The sequence below is a fragment of the Muntiacus reevesi genome, chromosome 3 (genome assembly GCF_963930625.1).
Source record: "Muntiacus reevesi chromosome 3, mMunRee1.1, whole genome shotgun sequence".
Classification (NCBI taxonomy): domain Eukaryota; kingdom Metazoa; phylum Chordata; class Mammalia; order Artiodactyla; family Cervidae; genus Muntiacus; species Muntiacus reevesi.
In genome coordinates this window covers 268,188,907-268,212,298 of record NC_089251.1, presented here as the reverse complement: position 1 = coordinate 268,212,298, position 23,392 = coordinate 268,188,907, and the positions used below count along the sequence as shown (strand labels likewise).

General features: G+C 39.0%; 1 protein-coding gene across 6 annotated transcripts in view; it reads right to left on the bottom strand.

Moving 5' to 3' along the window:
• HERC2 (HECT and RLD domain containing E3 ubiquitin protein ligase 2) overlaps positions 1-23,392 on the bottom strand; it is a 242,569-nt gene that overhangs the window by 65,258 nt on the left and 153,919 nt on the right. For all 6 annotated transcript variants that reach the window (XM_065932020.1, XM_065932015.1, XM_065932017.1 and 3 more), the window contains 10 exons: positions 16,237-16,412; positions 9,875-9,986; positions 8,154-8,235; positions 7,904-8,047; positions 6,430-6,520; positions 5,968-6,145; positions 5,700-5,781; positions 5,450-5,621; positions 4,576-4,720; positions 3,404-3,629 (listed from right to left, as the gene is read on the bottom strand). In XM_065932020.1, coding sequence (XP_065788092.1) covers positions 3,404-3,629; positions 4,576-4,720; positions 5,450-5,621; positions 5,700-5,781; positions 5,968-6,145; positions 6,430-6,520; positions 7,904-8,047; positions 8,154-8,235; positions 9,875-9,986; positions 16,237-16,412 — 1,408 coding nt within the window. The remainder of the gene's footprint in view (positions 1-3,403; positions 3,630-4,575; positions 4,721-5,449; positions 5,622-5,699; positions 5,782-5,967; positions 6,146-6,429; positions 6,521-7,903; positions 8,048-8,153; positions 8,236-9,874; positions 9,987-16,236; positions 16,413-23,392) is intronic.

The following is a 23,392-nucleotide window of genomic DNA, read 5'->3' as shown; positions in this document are numbered from 1 at the left end:
GATGCGAAGAGCTGACTCATTGGAAAAGACCCTGATGCTGGGAAAGATCAAGGGCAGGAGGAGAAGTAGATGACAGAGGATAAGATGGCTGAATCACCAACTCAATGGACATGGGTTTGGGTAGGCTCCGGGAGTTGGTGATGGACAGGGAGGCCTGGTGTGCTGCAGTTCATGGGGTCACAAAGAATCAGACACGACTGAGTGACTGAACTGAACTGAACTGATTCAAATTACTTCAAAAATGATATTTTTTAAAAAACAGATTGTGGCAAGATTTGAAAGTTAACTGAAAAAATTCCATAGATTTTCAACACAGAGACCATATTTGAGAGGTGAAATATTTTAGTAGTATCTTCAACATATCATTTAATTTTTTATTCTGTAAAAAAACAGATGTGTTACTTATTATTTAAACAAATTTATAGGTCACTGAAGTGAAGTAGTAAGAAAAAACCCATCAAATTAGAATTTGTTATACACTGGGAAAACTAATTTGGTATTTGAAACTTTATAGTTGGAAAAACATTTCTGTCTCACTAAAGGAAGCTAGCTTTCTGGCCATTTGCCTTTAGTCTTCTTGATCAAACAAAGTACAGCAGGAGAGAGAGAGAGTTTCTGCAAAAGAAGAGACACTAAGTGTTCTTAAGTTTACCCAACAAACAGATTGGCTTGTATTCCAAACATCTGGTTGTATGGTTATAACTTCAAGCTGGAATCACTAAGTAGTTATCACTTATTTCCTATATGAGTGCAGATGGGTATTAAACAAGATAAATACTATTAAAAGAATGAAGCAGTTTGGCTAGTTTAGTAAGTAAGTAAGTAAAGTCGCTCAGTCATGTCCGACTCTTTGCAACCCCATAGACTGTAGCCTACCAGGCTCCTCTGATCATGGGATTTTCCAGGCAAGAGGACTGGAGTGGGTTGCCATTTCCTTCTCCATTGGCTAGTTTAAGGTTATACAAAAATAAAATTACTTATGTCCTCAATTATACATACATTTATATATAGAACTGAATGAAAAAGAAAATACAACATATGAAAATTTGAGAGATGTAGCTAAAGCAGTGCCAAGACAGAAGTTTATAGTACTAAAAGTTTACACTAGATAAGAAAAACGGTCTCAAATCAGTAATCTAAGCTCTCATCTCAAGAAAGTAGAAAAGAATAGAAAATAAACATAAAGCAAGCATAAAGATGAGAACAGAAACCAATAAAACTGAAAACAGACAAGAGAAAATCAAAGAAATGAAAAGTAGAGTATGTATTCAAAACCAAGTAGGGTATATTCAAGGTATGGAAGATGAACTCAAAAACCTGAATGTGAATACTAATCGCAGATTTTACTTGTAACAGCCCCAAATTGGAAGTAATTCACATGTCCTAAATAACAACAAATGCATTTCTACACACTAATAAAGAGCAACTTGAATATTTCTAGATAAGACCAAGGAACAAAAGAAATTTTTAAAATACCATTTATAACAGAATGAACAAAATGAAATAATTAGGGATAAATATGACAAAAGATATGCAAGACCAGTACACTGAAACTATAAAATATTGCTGAGAAATATTAAAGACGTAAACAAATGGAGACAAATAGTATACTCATGAGTGAAAAGATTCAATACTGTGAAGCAAACACCAAACTGATCTATAGTGAATGTAACCAAAATCCCAAGTAGGTTATTTTATAAAAATGCACAAGCTGATTCTAAAAGTTACATGGAAATGCAAAAGGTCTAGAATACCCAAAACATATTTGTAAAAGAACAAAGCTAAAGAATTACCAAAGCCTGAATTCAGTCTCTTATAAAGTACAATAATCAAGACAATGTAGTATTTGCATCAAAATACAAAAACAAATCAACAAAACACATCTGAGAATCCAGAAATAGACCCACACATACATAAACAACTGATTTTTGACACAAGTACAAATTCTTTACAGAAAGGATACTGTGTTTTTGACAAATGCAACTGAAACAACTGGATATCCAAATACCAAAAAGAAATTTCAATCCATACCTCACACCATGTATGAACTTTAACTGAAGATCAAGCATACACCTGAAACTACAGAACTTTTATAAGAAAACATGGGAAAAGAATCTTTATGATCTTGAGTTAGGTAAAGGTTATTTAAAAACAACACCCAAACTATGATTCGTAACAGATAAAAATGGATAAACCAGACTTCATCAAAATTAAAATCTTTTGCTCTTTAAAATTTACCTAAGAGAGAATGAACAGACAAGTCACACTGTGCAAATTAAATATCTGATGAAAGACTTGTACACAGAATACATAAAGACTGTTCAAAACTCAGCAATAAGAAAACAAACAACCTAGGCTTACATACAGGCAAAAGATATGAATAGACACTTAAAACATACTTGGGTGGTAAGTAAGACACTCAACATCATTAGTCATTAGCGAAATGCAAAGCAAAATTACAGTACACTACACGTCTACAAGAACGGCTAAAATTAAAAACTGACTACATCAGATACAAACAAAAATATGGAGACGCTGGAGCTATAGAATAACCACTTTGCAAAACAGTTTGCAGTTCTTAAGAAGATAAACTTCTATCTACCATATGAGCCAATCATTCCTCTCCTAAGTACTTAACCTTGAGAAACGTAAGCACATGTGTCCATATAAAGACTACACACAAATGTTCCGAGCAAGTTTATTTGTATAGTCAAAATTAAGAAGCAACAACCAAAGTCCATCAACAGGCAAACTGATGTGTCAACTGCAGTATACCCATAAATAAAATGCTAGCCAACAATTAAAAAAGAATAATATACTGATACATGCAACATGGATGAATCTCAAAATAATTATGGTGAGTGAAAAAAGTTAGGTTAAGAAAAAAGTACATACTATATGATTCCATTAATACAAAACTCTAAAATGGCAAGTTGATCTACGTGACAGAAATGAAGTCAGTGGCTGTGGAAAGCGGGGATGGGTCTACTCAAGGGCAGGATACACATTTGTTCACCGTGTTGACCGTGATGATGCTCTCACAAGTGCACACACATCAGAGCTGATGAAATCAGTCTACATATGCTGAACTGTTTTAATATGTTGATTACACCTGAACAGAGCTGTTGAAAACACCAAATGCCTAAACTTTAAAGTCCCTCTGTCTGCACATGTGCACAGCATTGCCAGAACTGTCCTAATCACAAGAACTAGCATTGGACTTCCTCAAGCTTTCATTCCAGCATAAATCATAGCACAAAGCACCATGATGATTCTGGGGCTATGGTTCAGAACACAGGTAACTCGGTGCTACAAACTTTAATCTGGTAGCAGTATTAAACATCCCATCTATGACATTCTATCTATGCAGAAGGATCTCGTATAAAACACGTATCTCGGTTACCTAAATAGGAAGCACCTAAAGGGTCTCTTGCAGTCTGGAAGAGGACAGGCTCATGAACAGAGGGTGTTGCCACATCAACGGTTGTCCATGCCACACTGTGAGAAGACCCGCAAGCTACTCGTGTGATCTTCTGGCCTTCTAAGCCTTGCACAAGTGTGGGCTTCCTATTAACTGTGGTTGTGCCATTGCCCTGCTGGCCATGGTCATTGTCACCCCAAGCGTATACCTGTTAAAAGGATAAAAAGAATTTTTCAACATTTCAGAACATTCTTTAAGTTTACTCCAAAATTCTTGCCAAGTGCGTCCCGGATGACTCAGCTGGTAAAGAATCCGCCTGCAATGCAGGAGACCTTGGTTCGATTACTGGGTCACAAAGGGACTCGCTGGAGAAGGGATAGGCTACCCACTCCAGTATTTTTGGGCTTCCCTTGTGGCTCAGCTGGTAAAGAATCTGCCTGCAATGCAGGAGACCTGGGTTCAATCCCTGGGTTGGGAAGATCCCCTGGAGAAGGGAAAGGCTACCCGCTCCAGTTATTCTGGCCTGGAGAATACCATGAACTGTATAGTCCATGGGGTCAGAAAGAGTCAGACATGACTGAGCAACTTTCACTTCCATTTACTTAATATCAATCCAATGAATTCATCTATATATTGTTCTTAGAAGCAGGAAGTTCTCCTCTTCAACTAAATATTGTAACATTTTTTCCTTAATTTTGCAAAGAGAAAATGATCCAAAACATATGTTCACTATTCAAAGAACTTTGGCTTTACAGAATTAGAAAGTATAATTCATTTTTATTTCATTCTGATTGAAGAACAATATGCTAATTTGTTGTCATAAATGAATTTCAAATTGTATTATCTATGAGCCTGTCATGGGATAGCCTCTTATGGTGGAAGAACAAACAACTCTTCTCAAGGATAACTTTAGTTCTAAAATGAAATACATACATTTCCCTATCAGACATTACAGTGGGAAAGTTCACTACTTTATAACCTGCCTTAGTCAGCAAGTCTTTCCTGGGTGCCCTCACCCATGCTGACAGTTAGGAAAATGTACACAGGAACACAGTGGACACAGCCCACCCTTCTGATTTTCCAAGTACCAAGACTCACTTCATTTTGTCACAAGCTAAACTATCAACATAAGATCTTGTCGCAAGCTCCCTTACCTGTCCTGCATCAGTGACCGCCAAGCAGTGCAGGGCCCCAACAGCCACATGCACAATCTTCTTCCCTCGCAGACCTTCCACTACCTGCGGTTTCCGCACATGCACATCCGAGCCATGGCCCAGTCTGAAATAGTCCCCCTTCCCCCTGCAAGGAATCAACAGTGAGCATTTTAACACATGATTATGGTCTGGCAATACCCCACAGCAAAATACTCACTGCTACAGCACTAGGGTCAGCTCAATGACAACACACACAATGCCCAAGGTCTTGGAAATTATAAAATAGTATACCATTAATTCAAAATAATTCATTAATTCTGCTAGCAAGATCGTTAATGTGTCTTTTACAGTATTTAAGTTACTGTCGTACATTTCATACAGAGATTGAAAACATGACACACAACCTCAAAGAGCTCTTAAAAGATCTCTTCCGTGATTCTTCCCCAAGCTGCCTCTGAGTCATGAGGCTAAGACCAAGGCCATCACACTGTCTGCCCATGGTCAGCTGGATAACCCACCTCTTTCTGATTTAATAATCTTTCACTAGAAACACACATGAACTTTATCAGGGATCAAAGAAATCAGAAATCTGTTTTCCACACATGTGATCACTAGGCTCCTTGGATGGCAAAAAAAGGAGAAAAAAGCCTCTACACTTTATCTATATAAGACAGACAAGCTAGGCTAAAATTTCTCCAGTGTTCTTTTCTAAACAACCCAGTTATAATTGGAAATTTCTTCTTATAATAGTCACTAATCCCAACTCAAAATAAATAAAAGGACAAATATTCCTGGATGAGCAAGAAAATAAAGGCGTCCCCCTCCCTGCAAGCCCCTGAACAAACACACTGGTGGGTGACAGGCACTTACATACCATGTCCAAACTACACCCGACTTGGTGAGGGCCAAGGAGAACTGTGCTCCACATTCGATCTGGCACACCCCTTGTCCATTAAGTCTCTCAATGTTCTGGGGGATGTTACAGCCTTCACTTCCTCCCCGGCCCAATTTTCCAAAGTCACCATCACCCCAGGAAAATACCAAACCTAGGTTTAAAAATATAGACATCAGGCCAGCATCTCACAACATTCCTCCCCCAAAACGTGAAGTCAGACAGGACTTACCTTCATCAGTCAGAGCCAGGGTCTGTGCATCTCTGCTTCCACATGCCACTTGGATTACTCTGTGACCAAGAAGGACTTTCACCTACTCAATTACAAATTTGAAAACAGAGTCAAGCAAGGCACCAAGAAAGCAAGGGGAATTTTTCCCCACAGACTGAAAGCCAACACTGCACATATCTTTATGAACTGTCCTAGACTCGGAGCTTATCTGCTCTGGAAATCAGCAGATGGGAGGTTCTCTGTGAGCAACAAAAATATGTATAATCACCATTTTGGGCTTGAGCTGTGTTGTGTTATCCCCATGTCCCAAGCGGCCATACTCTCCAAGACCCCAGGTGTACAGTTCACCGCTGGACGTGAGCGCCGCACTGTGCGAGCTCCCACAGGCAATGTCCCGGATTCGCTTGGTTTTCAGGGCCTCTATCAGCCGTGGCTTATCACAGTTCCTAAAGCAAGATTAAATAAGATTCCCTATCATCCATCCAGCCTCTTATAAAGAAGGGGGAAAGACATCTACACTGATCCACATTTAATCAAAACAGTAGATTTGCTTAACTATCAAACCTTAGAACATGTGAGGCAAATCACATTCAGAGATATTTTTTAAATGTATTTTTAAGTTTCTTTTGCATAAATAACCCATCCTATTCAATTTTTTACAAAAATTATCAAAAAGCATTCATTATTATTAACAGTTTCTTATTAGCAAAAATGAAGAAAATATTCTTACATTCTACTGAAGTGTCCAAGTTTGCCATCATCACCTTCACCCCAGGAAAACACTTTGCCATCGACAGTTAAAGCAGTAGCGTGCCGTCCACCTGCAACATTCACATAGATAGAGACTGCCAAAGTTGGTTTAAAAAAAGTTAACAGCATAACTACCTCTTTTGCTTGGCACACTCACAGTATGTGTGAGTATCTGTCAAATGAGTAAATGGGATCGACATTTAAGGATGACAATTATATAAAATAAATGAACATTTCTACAAAGTTTAAGCCCTAGGAAAGATTTTACTTGCAAAGAAGCAGCAAAATAATGTTATTTTTAGCATTATTAAGTTTAATGGGGTTGCTATATTAAATATATAAAAGATCAAAATTCAGATGGAAAAAGTAAAACTAAGACAAATGAGCAAGTGTAGTGGTATTCAGGCTTTTGTGAAATGCACCTCAACAATGAAATTTACTAAAGCAAAAGTTCCATCAACTGCAATTAAGGCATTATGCTCACTCTTCCCAAAACAATCAGCTCACACCCTTTCCTCACCATGGCCCACTCTCTCACTCCATCCATCCCAGCTCAGAACTGAAGAGTTTCCTCTCTGTCACCAGCTCCTAGGATCCAAAACCCACTTACCAACAGAGCCCACATGATCCAAGGCAATGTGCTCACCTAAAAACGATGTTTCCCACACTCCCTCGCCCAGGCAGGATTGTGACAAAGATTCGACTGATAAGTGAGGCTTTCAGAAAGGCTCTCTGAAGGGGCAGAGTAGGCTTGAGGAAATGCTTATGTGCTCGCCTGCAGCTGCCATGGGAATGGACAGTAGCCCAGTGCCCCTCACGGGCGCTGTAGCTGCAACACTGTCCCTCCCCCTTACCTCCAGACTCTCACAGAGGAGAAGGGTAAAACACTATCTTGCTCAAGGCACCACTGTTCACATTTTCTGTTATATGGGGTTAAATCTAACCCTACTGTATAAACACAAACTCAGTTTGTATCTAATTCGGTTTCATTCCTCAGAAGCCAAGCACAGTGCTTTAAAATAATGCTCTGTATGTTTCCTGAATTGAAGTAGTGTGACTTTTTAAAAAATGATTCTTTCTTATGGCTAGAATTTACAGACACTTGAAATCTGATGAAACTTACAGGCTCTGTTCCCAAAAAATAACACATATTTAAGCGCAGAACATGATTACTGCAATCTTTCATGAAGCTGAGACCTCAGCTCAAAATTAAGAACCCCCTGCTTTGGAGGGGTATGCCCCACATAACCCTCCAAAAAGTCCTGTGTAACAAAATTATAATTAATTAAACTCTAGACCATCTGAAGTTTTACATTACCCAATTTTTACTTCTAACAATGAGTAGAACTTGATGGAATGCAGGGCACTCTAGGGGAAACTGTTTAAAGCCCCAGTTAATTACAGAGCACGAGCAGCAGGCTTGTCTGAGCACACGCGTCAGTTCTGGCCTGTACCTGAGTGAACAGCCACCTTCTTGACCACGTAACTGCTGAGAGCTGTGATCTGTCGCGGGATGGGCACAGTCCCACTGGAGATGCCCAGCCCCAGCCGGCCATTCGTGGCTTCTCCGCAGGCATACACTTTTCCTTCCACTGTCACTGTAAGGAACAGCAGTGAGGAAGGGACTCACTTTTTGTGACACAACAACTATATATTCAGGCTTCAACATCATTTAAAACTTTTATATTATTAGAATAATCATACCTGCAAACAAACTTTTAGAACCACCAGCCACCTGTACTACATTCAAAGCAGACAGGGTCTCAGAGAATGATGGAACTTTTATCTAAAAATTGTTTTAAAAAGCAAAAGAAAATTTTATTTACACTTTTAAAATTACAGTAATCGTATTAAATAGTACAAAGAACTTACACGGTTACACTCTCCAAAGAATCTCTTGTCTATTACAGATGCATAAGCATTTTAAGAATGAAATGATATACTCTAATTTACTTTAAAATAAGTAGGGGTGAGGCTGTGTAGAAAATAAAAACAAAAATGTGACCATCCACAACTGCTGAAGCTGGTGCAGTGACAAAAGGACCAAGTCTCTATTCTGTCTACCAGGTAGGTACATCTGAACATCTCCATAATAAAAGGTGAAAAATAAAATACACATACTGTAAAGATATAAACAAATATTTGGTAAACTATATTTTATTTCAGGTCATGTTCTCATCATTCTTATTAATTCTGACTTCTCTAAGAAACTATTAATATATACTTAAATTTCCCGTGAGAGATGAATGTGATTTAATTTTAAAATTACTAAAGCCCCTGTCTAAAAAGCCTGATGCTCATATGTCATAAAGTACCAAACAGTCAATGCTACCATGGAAGAAGGACGTTCTCCATCACAACGATGAAGCACCAATCTACCTTTCGTGTGCAAACTGCCACAATGTCCGTGTGCACACAGGACCCACTAGACAGCCCACAGTAATAACAGAAGCTCCCAGAGCTCCTAGGCCCCACACGTCTCCAAATGCAGGGCAGCGGCCTCAAAATCACAAGGAGCCCAAGGCTGCTAAATTATATAGGACTCTTCATCACACTAGAACCACGGCTTAAGACAAATGAGCTCTAACTTTCCGTTTCAGTGTCTCAACAATGTAAATAACAGGGATCTTACAAGGAGTGAGGTCTCATGAAATGCTAAGTAGTATGTGTGCTAAGTCGCTTCAGTCATGTTCAATTCTCTGTGACCTTATGGACTGAAGCTGCCAAGTTCCTCTGTCCATGGGATGCTCCAGGCAAGAATACTGGAGTGTGCTGCTATGCCTCCCTCCAGGGGATCTTCCCGACCCAGGGACTGAACCCGCATCTCTTGGGTCTCCTGCATTGGCAGGTTCCTGACCAATAGCACAACCTGAGAAATCCAAAGTAGTAGAGATGCTCAGTCAAAAAGAAACTGTTTCCAGACACTAAGCCTGGGAGGAATCTATTCTGTGGTGCCTTAGTTCAGAGCCACAGGTGAATTCAACTCGAGTTCAAATGCATACCTTGTTGTTCCTACTCTTTAAAATATAATTATAGTTTACAATTTTCACCTCTATGCTTGTCAAATGTTTTTGGAAGTGTATCTTCTAGTTTATAAAACAGCAATAATGCAACTATACCTAACATGCATTGTTTTCCAAGAAGAGAGGCATCTTAGAACCTAAAATGATGTCTATGAGTTCATATCAAGAATTACTTATGAAAAGTCCATTTTAAAAACAACATATAAAAGGTATGATGGCAGAAATCAAACCAATATTGTAAAGCAATATTAAACCCTTCAATTAAAAATGAATAAATTAAAAAAAAAAAAAGCACATAAAAGGGAAAATCATTATAAAAACTTTAAGAGGCCTGGCTAACTCTGGGCCTGTGTGGGCCCGAGCAGTGCAGGGTGGCGAGCGCACGGGGTGTTGGGCACACACCTTGGAACCCTTCAGACCTCCCAGCTGGTCCTTGTCGTTCAGGCCCCACACAAACACTTTGGTTCTTATTGTAGCTGCTGATTCCAGACCTGCTGCCTTCTTTCTAATAAGGCTAATCAAAGTAAAAAAAAAAAAAATAAAACAGAAACAGAGGTTAATCACATAACCATGTTTTAAATAAAAAGGAAACCACCTAAAGCAAACAGCTTACTGGTTACCATCAAAACTCTTAAAATGCTGCTGTAACTAAACAAAATCTGACGTGTACACTGAAGTCAGTAGTGCAGAGGTTCAAAATGTCTACAAACCAGCATACTACCTTTCAGTACGAGAATTCAACTTTAGCTATTCATCCTGGTGGAAATCTTTCTAGGAGTTGTTATTGTTGTTTAGTCGGTAAGTCCTATCTGACTCTCTGCAATCTCATAGACTGCAAAGTCTTCCCTGTCCTTTACTATCTCCCAGAGCTTACTCAAACTCATATCCATTGAATCAGGAATGCCATCCAACTATCTCATCTTCTATCATCCCCTTTTCATCCTACCCTCAATCTCTCTCAGAATCAGGGTCTTTTCAAATTAGTCAGCTCTTCAAATCAGGTAGTCAAAGTACTGCAGCTTCAGTTTCAGCATCAATCCTTCCAATTAATACTCAAGGTTGATTTCCTTTAGGATTGACTGCTTTAATCTTGTACTCAAGGGACTCGCAAGAGTCTTCTCCAGCACCACAGTTGGAAAGCATCAATTCTTATGCACTCAACCTTCTTTATGGAGCAACTTGCACATCTGTACATGACTACCGGAAAAACCATCACTTTGACTAGATGGACTTTTGTCAGCAAAGCGGTGTATCTGCTTTTTAATATGCTGTCCAGGTTTATTGCTTCTATCTTTTAAATTCATGACTTCAGTCACCATCAGCAGTGATTTTGGAGACCAAGAAAATAAAATCTATCACTGTTTCCACTTTTTCCTTTCCATTTGCTATGAAGTGATGGAACTTAATGTCATGATCTTTGTTTTTTGAAAGCTGAGCTTAAAGCTAGGTTTTTCACTCTCCTTTTCCACCCTCATTAAGAGGCTTTTTAGTTTCTCTTAGCTTTCTGGCCGGAGAAGGCAATGGCAACCCACTCCACTCCCTGGAGAATCCCAGATGGGGGAGCCTGGTGGGCTGCCGTCTATGGAGTCGCACAGAGCTGGACACGACTGAAGTGACTTAGCAGCTTTCTGGCATTAGAGTGGCATCATCTGCATAGCTGAAATTGCTAGCATTTGTCCCAGTAATCGTGATTCTAACTTGTGATTCATCCAGCCCGGTATTTTGCATGATGTACTCTGCATATAAGTTAAATAAGAAGGGTGACAATATATAGCCTTGTCATACTCCTTTTCCAATTCTGAACCAGTCTGCTGTTCCCTGTCTGGTTCTACCTGCTGCTTCTTAACCTGCATATGTGCTTCTCAGAAGACAGGTAAGATAGTCTGATATCCCCATCTCTTTAAGAATTTTCCAGTTTGTTGTGTATCCACATAGTCAAAGGCTTTAGCATAGTCAATGAAATAGAAGTAAACGTTTGTCTAAAATTTCCTTGCTTTCTCTATAACCCAATGAATGTTGGCAATTTGATCTCTGGGTCCTCTGCCTTTTCTAAACCCAGCTTGTACATCTGAAAGTTCTTGGTTCGCATACTGCTGATGCTTACTTAGCTTGAAGGCTTTTGACCACTACCTTGCTAGCATGTGAAATGCAACTTTATGGTATTCTGAACATTCTTTGGTGCTGCCCTTCTTTGGGATTCGAATGAAAACTGACCTTTTCCAGTACTGATGCCAATTCTGAGTTCTCCAAATTTGTGGGCATATTGAGTGGGCACTTTCATAGCATCATTTTTTAGGGTTTAAAATAGCTCAGATGGAATTTCATCACTTCCACTAGTTTTGTTCATAGTCATGCTTCCTAAGGTCCACTTGACTTCATACTCCAGGATGGTCAGCTCCAAGTAAGTAAGCACACCACCAGGGTTATCTGGATCACTAAGGTCGTTTCTGGATAGTTGTGCCTTCTTCCACCTCTTCTTCATCTCTTCTGCTTCTGTTAAGTCTTCACTCTTGCTGTCCTTTATCATGCCCATCCCTGTATGAAATGTTCCCTTGGTTCTGCAATTTTCTCGAAGAGATCTCTAGTCTTTCCCATTCTACTGTTTTCCTCTATTTCTTTACAGGGTCCACTTAAGAAGGCTTTCTTATCTCTCCTTGCTATTCCCTGGCACACTGCATTCAGTTGGGTATACTTCCGTTTCTTGCTTGCCTTTCACTTCTATTCTCCGCTATTTGTAAAACCTTCTCAGACAACCACTTTGCTTTCTAGTATTTTTTTCTTTGGGATGGGTTTTGGTCACTGCCTCCTATACAATGTAACAAACATTTGCCCATAGATCTTCAGGCACTTTGTCTACCAGATCTAATCCCTTGAATCTATTCATCCACTGTCTAATCATAAGGTATTTGATTTAGGTTTTCCCTACTTTCTTCAATTTAAGCCTGAATTCTGCAATAAGGAACTCATGATCTGAGGCACAATCAGCTCCAGTTCTTGTATCTTGCTAACGGGACTTAGCTTCTCCATCTTTGGCTGTAAAGAATATAATCCATCTGATTTTAGTATTGATCACTGGGTGATATCCATATGTAGAGTTGTCTCTTGTTATTGGAAGACGGTGTTTGCTATGACCAGTCTGTTCTCTTGACAAAACTGTTAGCTTTTGCTCTGCTTCGTTTTGTAGGACTTCCCTGGTGGCTCAGATGGTGAGGAACCCACCTGCAATTCAGGAGATCGGGGTTCCATGCCTGGGTTGGAAAGACCCCTGGAGAAGGGAATGTCTACCCATTCCAGTATTCTTGCCTGGAGAATTTGATTGACAGAAGAGCCTGGTGAGCTAAAGTCCATGGGGTTGCAAAGAGTCAGACGCATCTGAGGGACTAACACTTTCAGAAATCTCTCCTGTGTTGCTGAAGAGGATGTTTGCTATGACCAGTGTGTTCTCTTGACAAAACTGTTAGCTTTTGCCCTGATTCATTTTGTAGTCCAAGGGCAAACTTGCCCTGTTACTCCAGGTATTTCCTGACTTCCTAATTTTGCATTCCAATCCTTTATGATTATATTTTTTGGTGTTAGTTCTAGAAAGCATTTTAGGTCTTCATAGAACCAGTCAACTTCGGCATCAGTGGTTGGAGCACAGACTTGGATTACTGTGATACTGAATGGTTTTGCCCTGGAAACGAACCAAAATCATTTTGTTGATTTAGAGATTGCACGCAAGTACTGCATTTCAGACTCTTATTTACCACGAGGGCTACTCCAATTCTAAGGGATTCTTGCCCACATTAGTATGTATAATGGTTACCTGAATTGAATTTGCCCATCCCCATTCATTTTATTTTACAGATTCCTAAGATGGCGATGCTTACTCTTGCCATCTCCTGCCTGACCACATCTAACTGACCATGATTCATGGACCTAACATTCCAGGTTCCCATGCAATATTGTTCTTTACAACATTGGACTTTACTTTCACCACCAGACACATCCACAACTGAAAGTCGTTTCTGCTTTGGCCCAGTCTCTTCATTCTTCCTGGAGCTGTTTCTCTGCTCTTCCCCAGCAACACAGTGGACACCTTCTGACCTGGGGGGCTCATCTTATGTTGTCTTATCTTTTTGCCTTTCATCCTGTTCATGCAGTTCTCAAAGCAAGAATACTGGAAAGGTTTTCCATTCCTTCCTCCAGTGGACCATGTTTTGTCAGAATTCTCTGCTATGGCCCGTTTGTCTTGAAAGGTCCTGCATGGCATGGCTCTTAGCTTCACTGAGTGATGGATGTACACCCCTTAGCTAGGACAAGATTATGATCCATGAAGGGGCTTCCTATGAGACACTAGGAACTTGGAGACACTGTATAATTTTCTCATATCAAGCTGACCGTGACAGCTTTTACAGCAATTACCACCCATCACCTTAACATAGCTTCTATAGATGTAACTGGAAAGAATGCTGGTTAAATGGCTCTAAGACTCACCACCAGGACTGGCACTCTGGCCATGTCCCTAAATCCAGACCTCTGTTCGGTCATATTTTTTCCCAAAAGAAATAATAAAATGGATAAAGTCATATGACCCTCAACGTGCTCTAACACAAGCACATGTCCCAAGGCAAAGTGCAATTTTCTTCCTCTACACCCTCTGTCCACTGCGCTGGTCAGCTGTGCTGGAAGTCCCAACCTCCATTCTACCAGGGGAGGCCTGCCCCAAAACCCAGGGTTCCTGAAGCACAGGCAGCTGGCTCCTGCCACCTCACTCATTCTATCTTCTGACCTGCCCTCAACAGGTTAAAAGTTTGAGCAACAAAGCCCACAAATTCTTCAAAATAAAATGAAAACAAAATTGAAAAAAATAATAAAAAAAATAAGCATAACAGCAAAACCAGCAAGTGATGTCCATGAGTTAGGTGTTAACTACACTGTTAAAAAAAACTTAAAAATGGATACTGTTACTTCCAATTTGTTGTATGTCAGTGTTAACTATACTGTTAAAACTTAAGAAACATGAATATTGTTACTTCCAATTTGTTGTACATCATAATTCAGTTCAGTTGAGCTTAGTTCAGTCACTCAGTCGTGTCCGACTCTTTGCGACCCCATGAACTGCAGCACACCAGGCCTCCCTGTCCATCACCAACTCCCAGAGCCTACCCAAACCCATGTCCATCAAGTCGGTAATGCCATCCAGCCATCTCATCCTCTGTCGTACCCTTCTCCTCCTGCCCCCAATCCCTCCCTGCATCAGGGTCTTTTCAAATGAGTCAGCTCTTTGCATCAGGTGGCCAAAGTACTGGAGTTTCAGCTTCAGCATCAGTCCTTCCAATGAACACCCAGGACTGATCTCCTTTAGGATGAACTGGCTGGATCTCCTTGCAGTCCAAGGGACTCTCAAGAGTCTTCTCCAACACCACAGTTCAAAAGCATCAATTCTTCGGTGCTCAGCTTTCTTTATAGTCCAACTGTCATATCCATACATGACCACTGGAAAAACCATAGCCTTGACCAGACAGACCTTTGTTGACAAAGTAATGTCTCTGCTTTTAAATATGCTGTCTAGGTTGGTCATAACTTTCCTTCCAAGGAGTAAGCGTCTTTTAATTTCATGGCTGCAATCACCATCTGCAGTGATTTTGGAGACCCCCAAAATAAAGTCTGACACTGTTTCCACTGTTTTCCCATCTATTTGCCATAAAGTGATGGAACCAGATGCCATGATCTTAGTTTTCTGAATGTTGAGCTTTAAACCAACTTTTTCAGTCTCCTCTTTCACTTTCACCAAGAGGCTCTTTAGTTCTTTCCTTTCTGCCATAAAGTTGGTGTTATCTGCATATCTGAGGTTAGTGATATTTCTCCCAGCAATCTTGATTCCAGCTTGGGCTTCATCCAGCCCAGTGTTTCTCATGATGTACTCTGCATATAAGTTAAATAAGCAGGGTGACAATATACAGCCTTGACATACTCCTTTTCCTACTTGGAACCAGTCTGCTGTTCCATGTCCAGTTCTAACTGTTGCTTCCTGACCTGCATACAGGTTTCTCAAGAGGCAGGTCAGGTGGTCTGGTATTCCCATCTCTTTCAGAATTCCCCACAGTTTATTGTGATCCACAAAGTCAAAGGCTTTGGCATAGTCAGTAAATATAAATATAAATCATAAATAGACTGAGTCAATTAAAAAAACTATACAACAGAAGACAAAGGATACATATATTCTAAAAATGGTTGTTGCTCCCAGCTGCCAAATAATATAAATGTATTTAACGCCACTTATCAATACACTTAACAACTGGTTAAAATGGTAAGTCTTATGTACATTCTATTATAATGAAAACTTTCAATTTACATATTAACAATAAAATACTTAACAAAAAAGGCTTTAAAATATATACTACCACATACTATCTCCACAGGAAAACACAATTAGGGACAAATAAAGAAGAAAACTATAAGAATATACACCAAAATATTAACAGCGATATGTGAGGCAGAAAATTAAACATTTTTATTTTTCCTTTTAAACAAATTTTTCTAAATGCAGTGTTCCCATAGTAAATTTTTCCTAAAATTAAATTACAATTTCAGAAAACTTAACTAATATTTACCAAATAGTCCTATGAGCAATAATATAATACATATAGTCTATATAATACATACAGACTATGTAATACATATAGACTGTAGTACAATAATCCTAATGTATTCTGAGATACACTCTAATTAAATATTGGCTTTTGAAAGTGAGAGTGTGGGCATAAACAAACAGCTCTCACCTCCCACTGTTGCCTTTTTCATCTTCTTCTTCTTCATTATCTGAAGCTAAGAAAGGAACTGCAGCCAAATCTTCCTCCTCTGCACGTATCCGTCCCAGCAGGATGAGACCATGGATTTTACAATCAATTCCTGAGCTTCTGCACTGCTTTATCGCAATTTCAATATACCTGTGATACTAGACACAAACACAGCAAGCTGAAGAGCTCTCAGAGCCAAACATTTTAACTAGAGAGAAGGACACATGAGACACGCAGTACATGGCAAGTCGCAAGCCTTTATAACACTTAAAGTACAGAGAATCTGAGATCAACATGCACACACTGCTATATTTAAAACAGATAACCAAAGGACCTACTGTATAGCACAGAGAACACAGATCAATGTTATGTGGCAGCCTGGATAGCAGGGGAATTTGAGGGAGAATGGATACACTACATGTATGGCTAAGTCACTCTGCTACTCACCTGAAACTATCATAACATTGTTAAGCAGCTACACTTCAATATAAAATAAAACATTTAAAAAAAAATTGATTACATACAAATTAGAAAAAACTATACACAGACCTCATAACTCCACCAACTAGATCAACAATTATCAATGTATGATTGATTTTGTTCATGTAGGGATTATCATAAGAAAATTCCTGACAATGTGTTGTTTCAAAACTTCAGTAGGTATCAGCGAAGTATCAGCATTTAAAAAATACATCCACAGTACTCTTATGATAGCTAAAACAATAATCTTATGTCATCTAAGTGCTACCAGTGATCAAATTTTCTATCTGTCTTGGAAATACATTTCTATTCTGGACTTGTTCAAATGAAGGTCAAACTCTGTTACGTCTTTGCCATTCGTTACTTTATTGTTGGCCTTCTGTCCTGGGGTACGCCCCACATCCCATACATGGCGTTTCTAAATGTAGTTTATTCCTCTGCCCCTGTATTTCACTGAACAAAGACTGACTGCTTCAAGGGGATCTAACCAAACCTTAAGATCTATAATATCTATGATGTCACAGGAAGAACAGTTTGAATAAAAGAAACAAATAGAGAAATGAAAAATTTTACAGGAAAAAAAAAAAGAGAGTTTCTTTCTTTAGCAAGGAAAAAACAAAAGGGTTAAGATTTTAATGCAGTGCCAAAGGCACACACTGTCTGACTCACGAATCATAGAAAGCAAATGCAAAGAACATTTATGGGATAATTGGGAAAATTTAAACATTGACTGGATTTTATATCATATTAAGGACAAAATTTTAGGTGTGATGGCATTGTGGTTTCATTTTTAAAGTCCTTGTCAGAAATTAATAATTGAAGTACTCACTACTGAAATAATGCCATGGCTAGAATTTGCTTTAAAACACTCAAAAAAATGGGGTGTAACACAGGAAGAGAGTTAGTGAAATGACCGGCAAAAATGTTGATAATCATTAAAACTGGGTGGTAGGTTCATGGAGGATTCAGTATACTTTCTATTTTCGGTTATGTTAGGAAAATTCTGTTAACAAGCCATTTTTAGAGGAAAGGCAGTGCTAGAGAGTTCAATAGCTTTAGGAATGATAATGCTCTACTCTGTAAGTTGGTTGGATGGATGAAGACTGGGACATGAATTTTCTGAGTACTCACAATGCTTAATATTTCTCATATATGTGATATAAGCTATTTTGTGCTCATCAAATAACACATAATAAATTGTTTTCAACTGAAAATTTGTTAAAGTCAATATATCTTTTATGAATAACAATCTCAGTTGTTTATTAAATAAATTAATCCTTGGTTATTGATCTACTTACAAATATAAAATACAAAGCAAATTAAATACAAAGCAAAATTAAAACAGAAAATATTCAGTAGCATAATTCAGACATAAGACAAACTGCATTTTGCATTACCCAGGAATAAGTTATTATAATAAAAGGCACTAAATGCATTATCTTTTCTCAAAAAAACTTAATAATATATTACATTTTCATCATTGGCCACTTTATTATTACCACCATTCATAGTAATTGTTAATTACACAGTATTCCACAAAATAGTTTAATGACATTCATAAATGAATGGTGTTCCACAATTTTATTCATTGAAGACTGGAAGAAAATAAACAAACAAAAAAAATCTTCCGGTGCACACAAAGGTCAAATAATCAGCTCCTGGACCTGGGGGGCAGTGCTAGTATGGTGCCATAGTCTCTAGACACAAGTTATCAACTTTCCACCCTTAAAAAAAAATTAATTTATGCCTGGCTGTGTATCAGGTTCTTTGATGTAACACAGTACAACCCCGTGAAACTTGTCTGTCCTTATGTGGGCATGTGTGCTAGTTGCTCAGTTGTGTCTGACTTTGTGACTCATGGACTATAGCCCACCAGGCTCCTCTGTCTATGGAATTCTCCAGGGAAGAATAATGGAGTATGTTGCCATTCCCTTCTCCCAAAGATCCTCCTGACATAAGGATTGAACCCTGGTCTCCCACACAGCAGGGAGATTCTCTACCATCTGAGCTTCTTGGGAAGCCCTTTGTGGGAATACCAAAATAATAGAGCAATGACTGACAAACAGCACTTAATAATTTAAAAATAAACTTACTTATGATGAACTTTACATGAATAGAAAGTCAAAAATTTGACATTTTTATCCACTATCATACCAATTAAATAAGTTCTCATGAGACAATGTACTTATAGGTAGTAAAAAAAAAAATTGCCTTAATTTGCATTTTTAAATATATAAAATTTACTAAAATAGTGTAGATTTACTGAAAGATTTATGTGGCAGTGTCACTAATCTATAATATGTTCTATTTAAAAGAACCTTCACTGATTCTTTCAGAATTTTTAAGAGATAAAATTCAGTTGGATTCATTTTGAAAATGTCCTTATTACCAAATTAAAGGTATGAAAACAAAAAAAACAATTTCAGTGTCATATATATGGTTAAAAAGAATCACTGCTTACTAATACATATTTAATGGAAATAACATGATGCTAGATGCCCAAAGAAGCCCAAGGTGTATGGCAATGACTTTTGCCTAGAGCTTTTTACCTGCTTTTAACCAAAGACAGGGAAGGAATTTGTTTTGTTTTCTTTTCAAGCTGATCTGGTAAGCAACAAATTCAAGTTGTACACATGTCAAACTTTAAAATAAATAAAATTATTTAATCAAGGGGAGAAAATGGGCTCAATGTTATTATAGAGATGATGAAAAAAGGAACCTCTCTTGCCATTTGCAAACCATCAAAGGAATACTATCAGAATGGTCAAGATGGCAGAGCAGAAGAACCCTCAGCTCATCTCTTCTCACAAGCACAACAAAATCACAACCATCTGCAAAAGAACTATCACTGCCAGACTGAAACCACCAGGAAAGGTCCTCTGAAGATGGACCACAACAAGAGTGGTAGACGGCGTGAACTCACAATATAATCAAACCCCATACCCTCCAGGGTTGGTGACCCACAAACTGGAGAACAATTATATTCAAGAGTTTTTCTCATGTCACTCTCCCGAGCCTGCGGGTCGGACACAGGGAAGAGGAACCTTAAGAACATTTGTCATTGAAGACCAGAGGGGCTTGACTAGATGAGTTCTAGACGCAGGACTGGGGGGGAAAGATCCTCACTCATAAAGGGTGGCTGCAAAACCTCACATGTGCCGGGACCAAGAGCAAAAGTAGTAATCTGATAGGTGCTGGGGCCACATCTACCTGCTGGTCTTAGAGGGTCTCCTCAAAGGGGAGGCAGGGGGTGGCTGTGGCCCCGCTTGTGGGTGTAGACAATGGTGGCAGATATACTGGGGAAATATTCAGTTGACCTGGCTTCAAACACCAGACTTCAGACTCCAGTGCTGCAAGGCCTCAGCCCAAACAACAAACAAGGTGGGGACACGGCCCTATCCACAAACTTCAACTGACTCTAGACAAGGCCCTGCCCACCAGAGGATCAAAACCCAACTTCACCTACCAGAGGATAGGCACCAGCTCCTCCCACCAGGAATTTCACCTATCTAAAAAATATCAACAACTTCAGATATGCAGATGATACCACTCTAATGGCAGAAACTGAAGAGGAGTTAAAGAGCCTCTTGATGAGGGTGAAAGAGGAGAGTGAAAAAGCTGGCTTAAATCTCAACATTCAAAAAACAAGGATCATGGCACCCAGTCCCATCACATCATCACAAAATGGAAACAGTGACAGATTTTATTTCACTGCAGATGGTGCTCCAAAATCACTGCAGATGGTGACTGCAGCCACAAAATTAAAAGACACTTGTTTCTTGGAAGAAAAGCTATGACAAACCTAGACAGCATATTAAAAAGCAGAGATATCATTTTGGTCCACAGAGTCAAAGCTATGGTTTTTCCAGTAGTAATGTATGGATGTGAGAATTGGACCACAAAGAAGGCTGAACACCCAAGAACTGACGCTTGCAAATTGTGGTGCCAGACAACACTCTTTAGAGTCCCTTGGAGCACAAGGAGATCAAACCAGTCAATCCTAAAGGAAATCAACCCTGATACACACTGGAAGGACTGCTGCTGAAGCTCAAATACTTTGGCCACCTGATGTGAAGAGCCAACTCACTGGAAAAGACCCTGATGCTGGGAAAGATTGAAGGCAGGAGGAGAGGGCATTAACAGAGAATCAGATGGTTGGATGGCATCGCTGATTCAATGAACGTGAGTTTAAGCAAATTCCGGGAGACAGTAAAGGACAGGAAAGTCTGGGGTGCTGCAGTTCATGGGGTCACAAAGAATTGGAAACAACTTAGCAAATGAACAATAACAACACCCACCAGAAACAAGAAAACTATTAATCCTACAGCTAGCACATCAAGTCTGTAAATGCAGACCAGGTCCTATCCTGAGACCAGCAGGCCCCTGGCCCTTCCTTGGGTGATGAAAAGGAGGTGCACTGCTGGACTGCACAGGACGTCTCTTACAGAGGGCCACTTCTCCAAGATCAAGAAACAGAACAAATGGGCTTTCCTGGTGGCTCAGAGGTTAAAGCGTCTGCCTGCAATGCGGGAGACCTGGGTTCGATCCCTGGGTTGGGAAGATCCCCTGGAGAAGGAAATGGTAACCCACTCCAGTATTCCTGCCTGGAGAATCCCACGGATGGAGAAGCCTGGTGGGCTACAGTCCACGGGGTCACAAAAAGAGTTGGACACGACTGAGCGACTTCACTTTCACTTTCTTTCACCGCATTCACAAAAACACAAGAAGCAATTTTGACAAACTCAAACAACAGAATATGCTTCAGATGAAGGAGCAGGATAAAACACCAGAAAGAAAACAAAGTGATGTGGCAGATTCTCAGGCAATCTACCAGGGAAACAGTTCAGAGTAATTATGGTAAAGATGATCAAAGAACTCAGGAGGAGCATGGATACACAGAGAGAGAAATTAGAAACGTTTTAAGAAAAAAATAGAAAATATACAGAACCACACAATTAATAAATAAGTGAAATGAACAATACATTAGAAGGAATGAATAGTAAACTAAATCTGACAGAAGAATGGATTCATGAGCTGGAAGACAGAATAGTGTAAAACACCACCACCAAACAGAAAAAAAGAACAAAAAGAAATAAGGGCAGTTTAAGAAATCTTTAGGGCAATATCAAGCACACAGTCACATTATAAAGGTCCAAGAAGAAGAGAAAAAGTGCTTGATAAAATATTTGAGGAGATAATAGCTGAAAACTTCCCTAACTTGAGAAAGGAAAAAGTCAACCAAGTCCAGGAGGTGCAGAGAGTCCCATAAAGGATTAACCTACAGAGGAATATGTGAGGACATATTGTAAACTAAATGAAAAAAAATGAACAAAAAGAGAGAATATTAAAACTAACAGAGGAAAAGTAAAAAAACAACATACAAGGGATCTCCAATAATGCTATTATCGATTTTTTTTTTTTTGAGGAAAAAACTCTGCAGACCAGAAGAGACTGACAAAACATACTTGAAATGATGAAAAAGAAAAACCTACACCCAAGAATACCCAACAAAAGCTCTCACTGAAATTTGAAGGCAAAAACAAAAGCTTTACAGACAAGTATACATTTTTTAAGAACTCAGAAACACCAAATAAGCTTTATGACAAACTCTAAAGGAACTTCTCTAGGTGGAAAAGAAAAGGCCACAACTAGAAACAAGACAGGAAATCATCCATACATAAAGCCAGTAGGGAAATTAAAAGACAAAAGTAGTAAAAATCCCACATTAAGTGTTCAAGGATTATACAAAATAATTAGATGTGAGGCATGAATTGAAAAACAATGACCATAAGGGGAGTAGAGTACAAATGCACGGTATCTAAAATGTATTCAAAATTAAGAGATAAGCAACTTAAAACAAGCACATATATAACTAGACTGTTGTACAAAAAACTCACATTAACCAGAACACAAAAATCTATAATAGAAATACACACAAAAAAGGAAATGAAATGCAAACTTACACTAAAGGTAGTCAAGTTACAAGAGAAGAGAACAAAGGAGAAAGGGAGAAAAAAAGACCTATGAAAACAAACTCAAAACAGCAAAATGACAATATAAACATACATATGGATAAACACGCTAAATATAAATGGACTGCTGCTGCTGCTGCTGCTGCTGCTAAGTCACTTCAGTCATGTCCGACTCTGTGCCACCCCATAGACGGCAGCCCACCAGGCTCCTCCGTCCCTGGGATTCTCCAGGCAAGAACACTGGAGTGGATTGCCATTTCCTTCTCCAATGAATGACAGTGAAAAGTGAAAGTGAAGTCGTTCAGTCGTGTCCGACCCTTCATGACCCCAGGAACTGCAGCCCACCAGGCTCCTCCGTCCATGGGATTTTCCAGGCAAGAGTACTGGGGTGGGTTGCCGTTGCCTTCTCTGTGTAAATGGACTACATGTATCCAAAGATACTACCAGAAAACTACCTAGAGCTTGTCAATGAATTCAGTAAATTTGCAGAATACAAAATTAATACACAAAAATCTGTTGCATTTCTATACACTAACAATGAAAGATCAGAAAGAGAAATTAGGGAAACAATCCCCTTAATCATCACATCAAAAAGTATAAAATAACTAGGATTAAACCTACCTAAGGAGGCAAAAAACTTGCATTTCAAAAATTTTAGACACTAATGAAGGAAAAAGAAAACAATA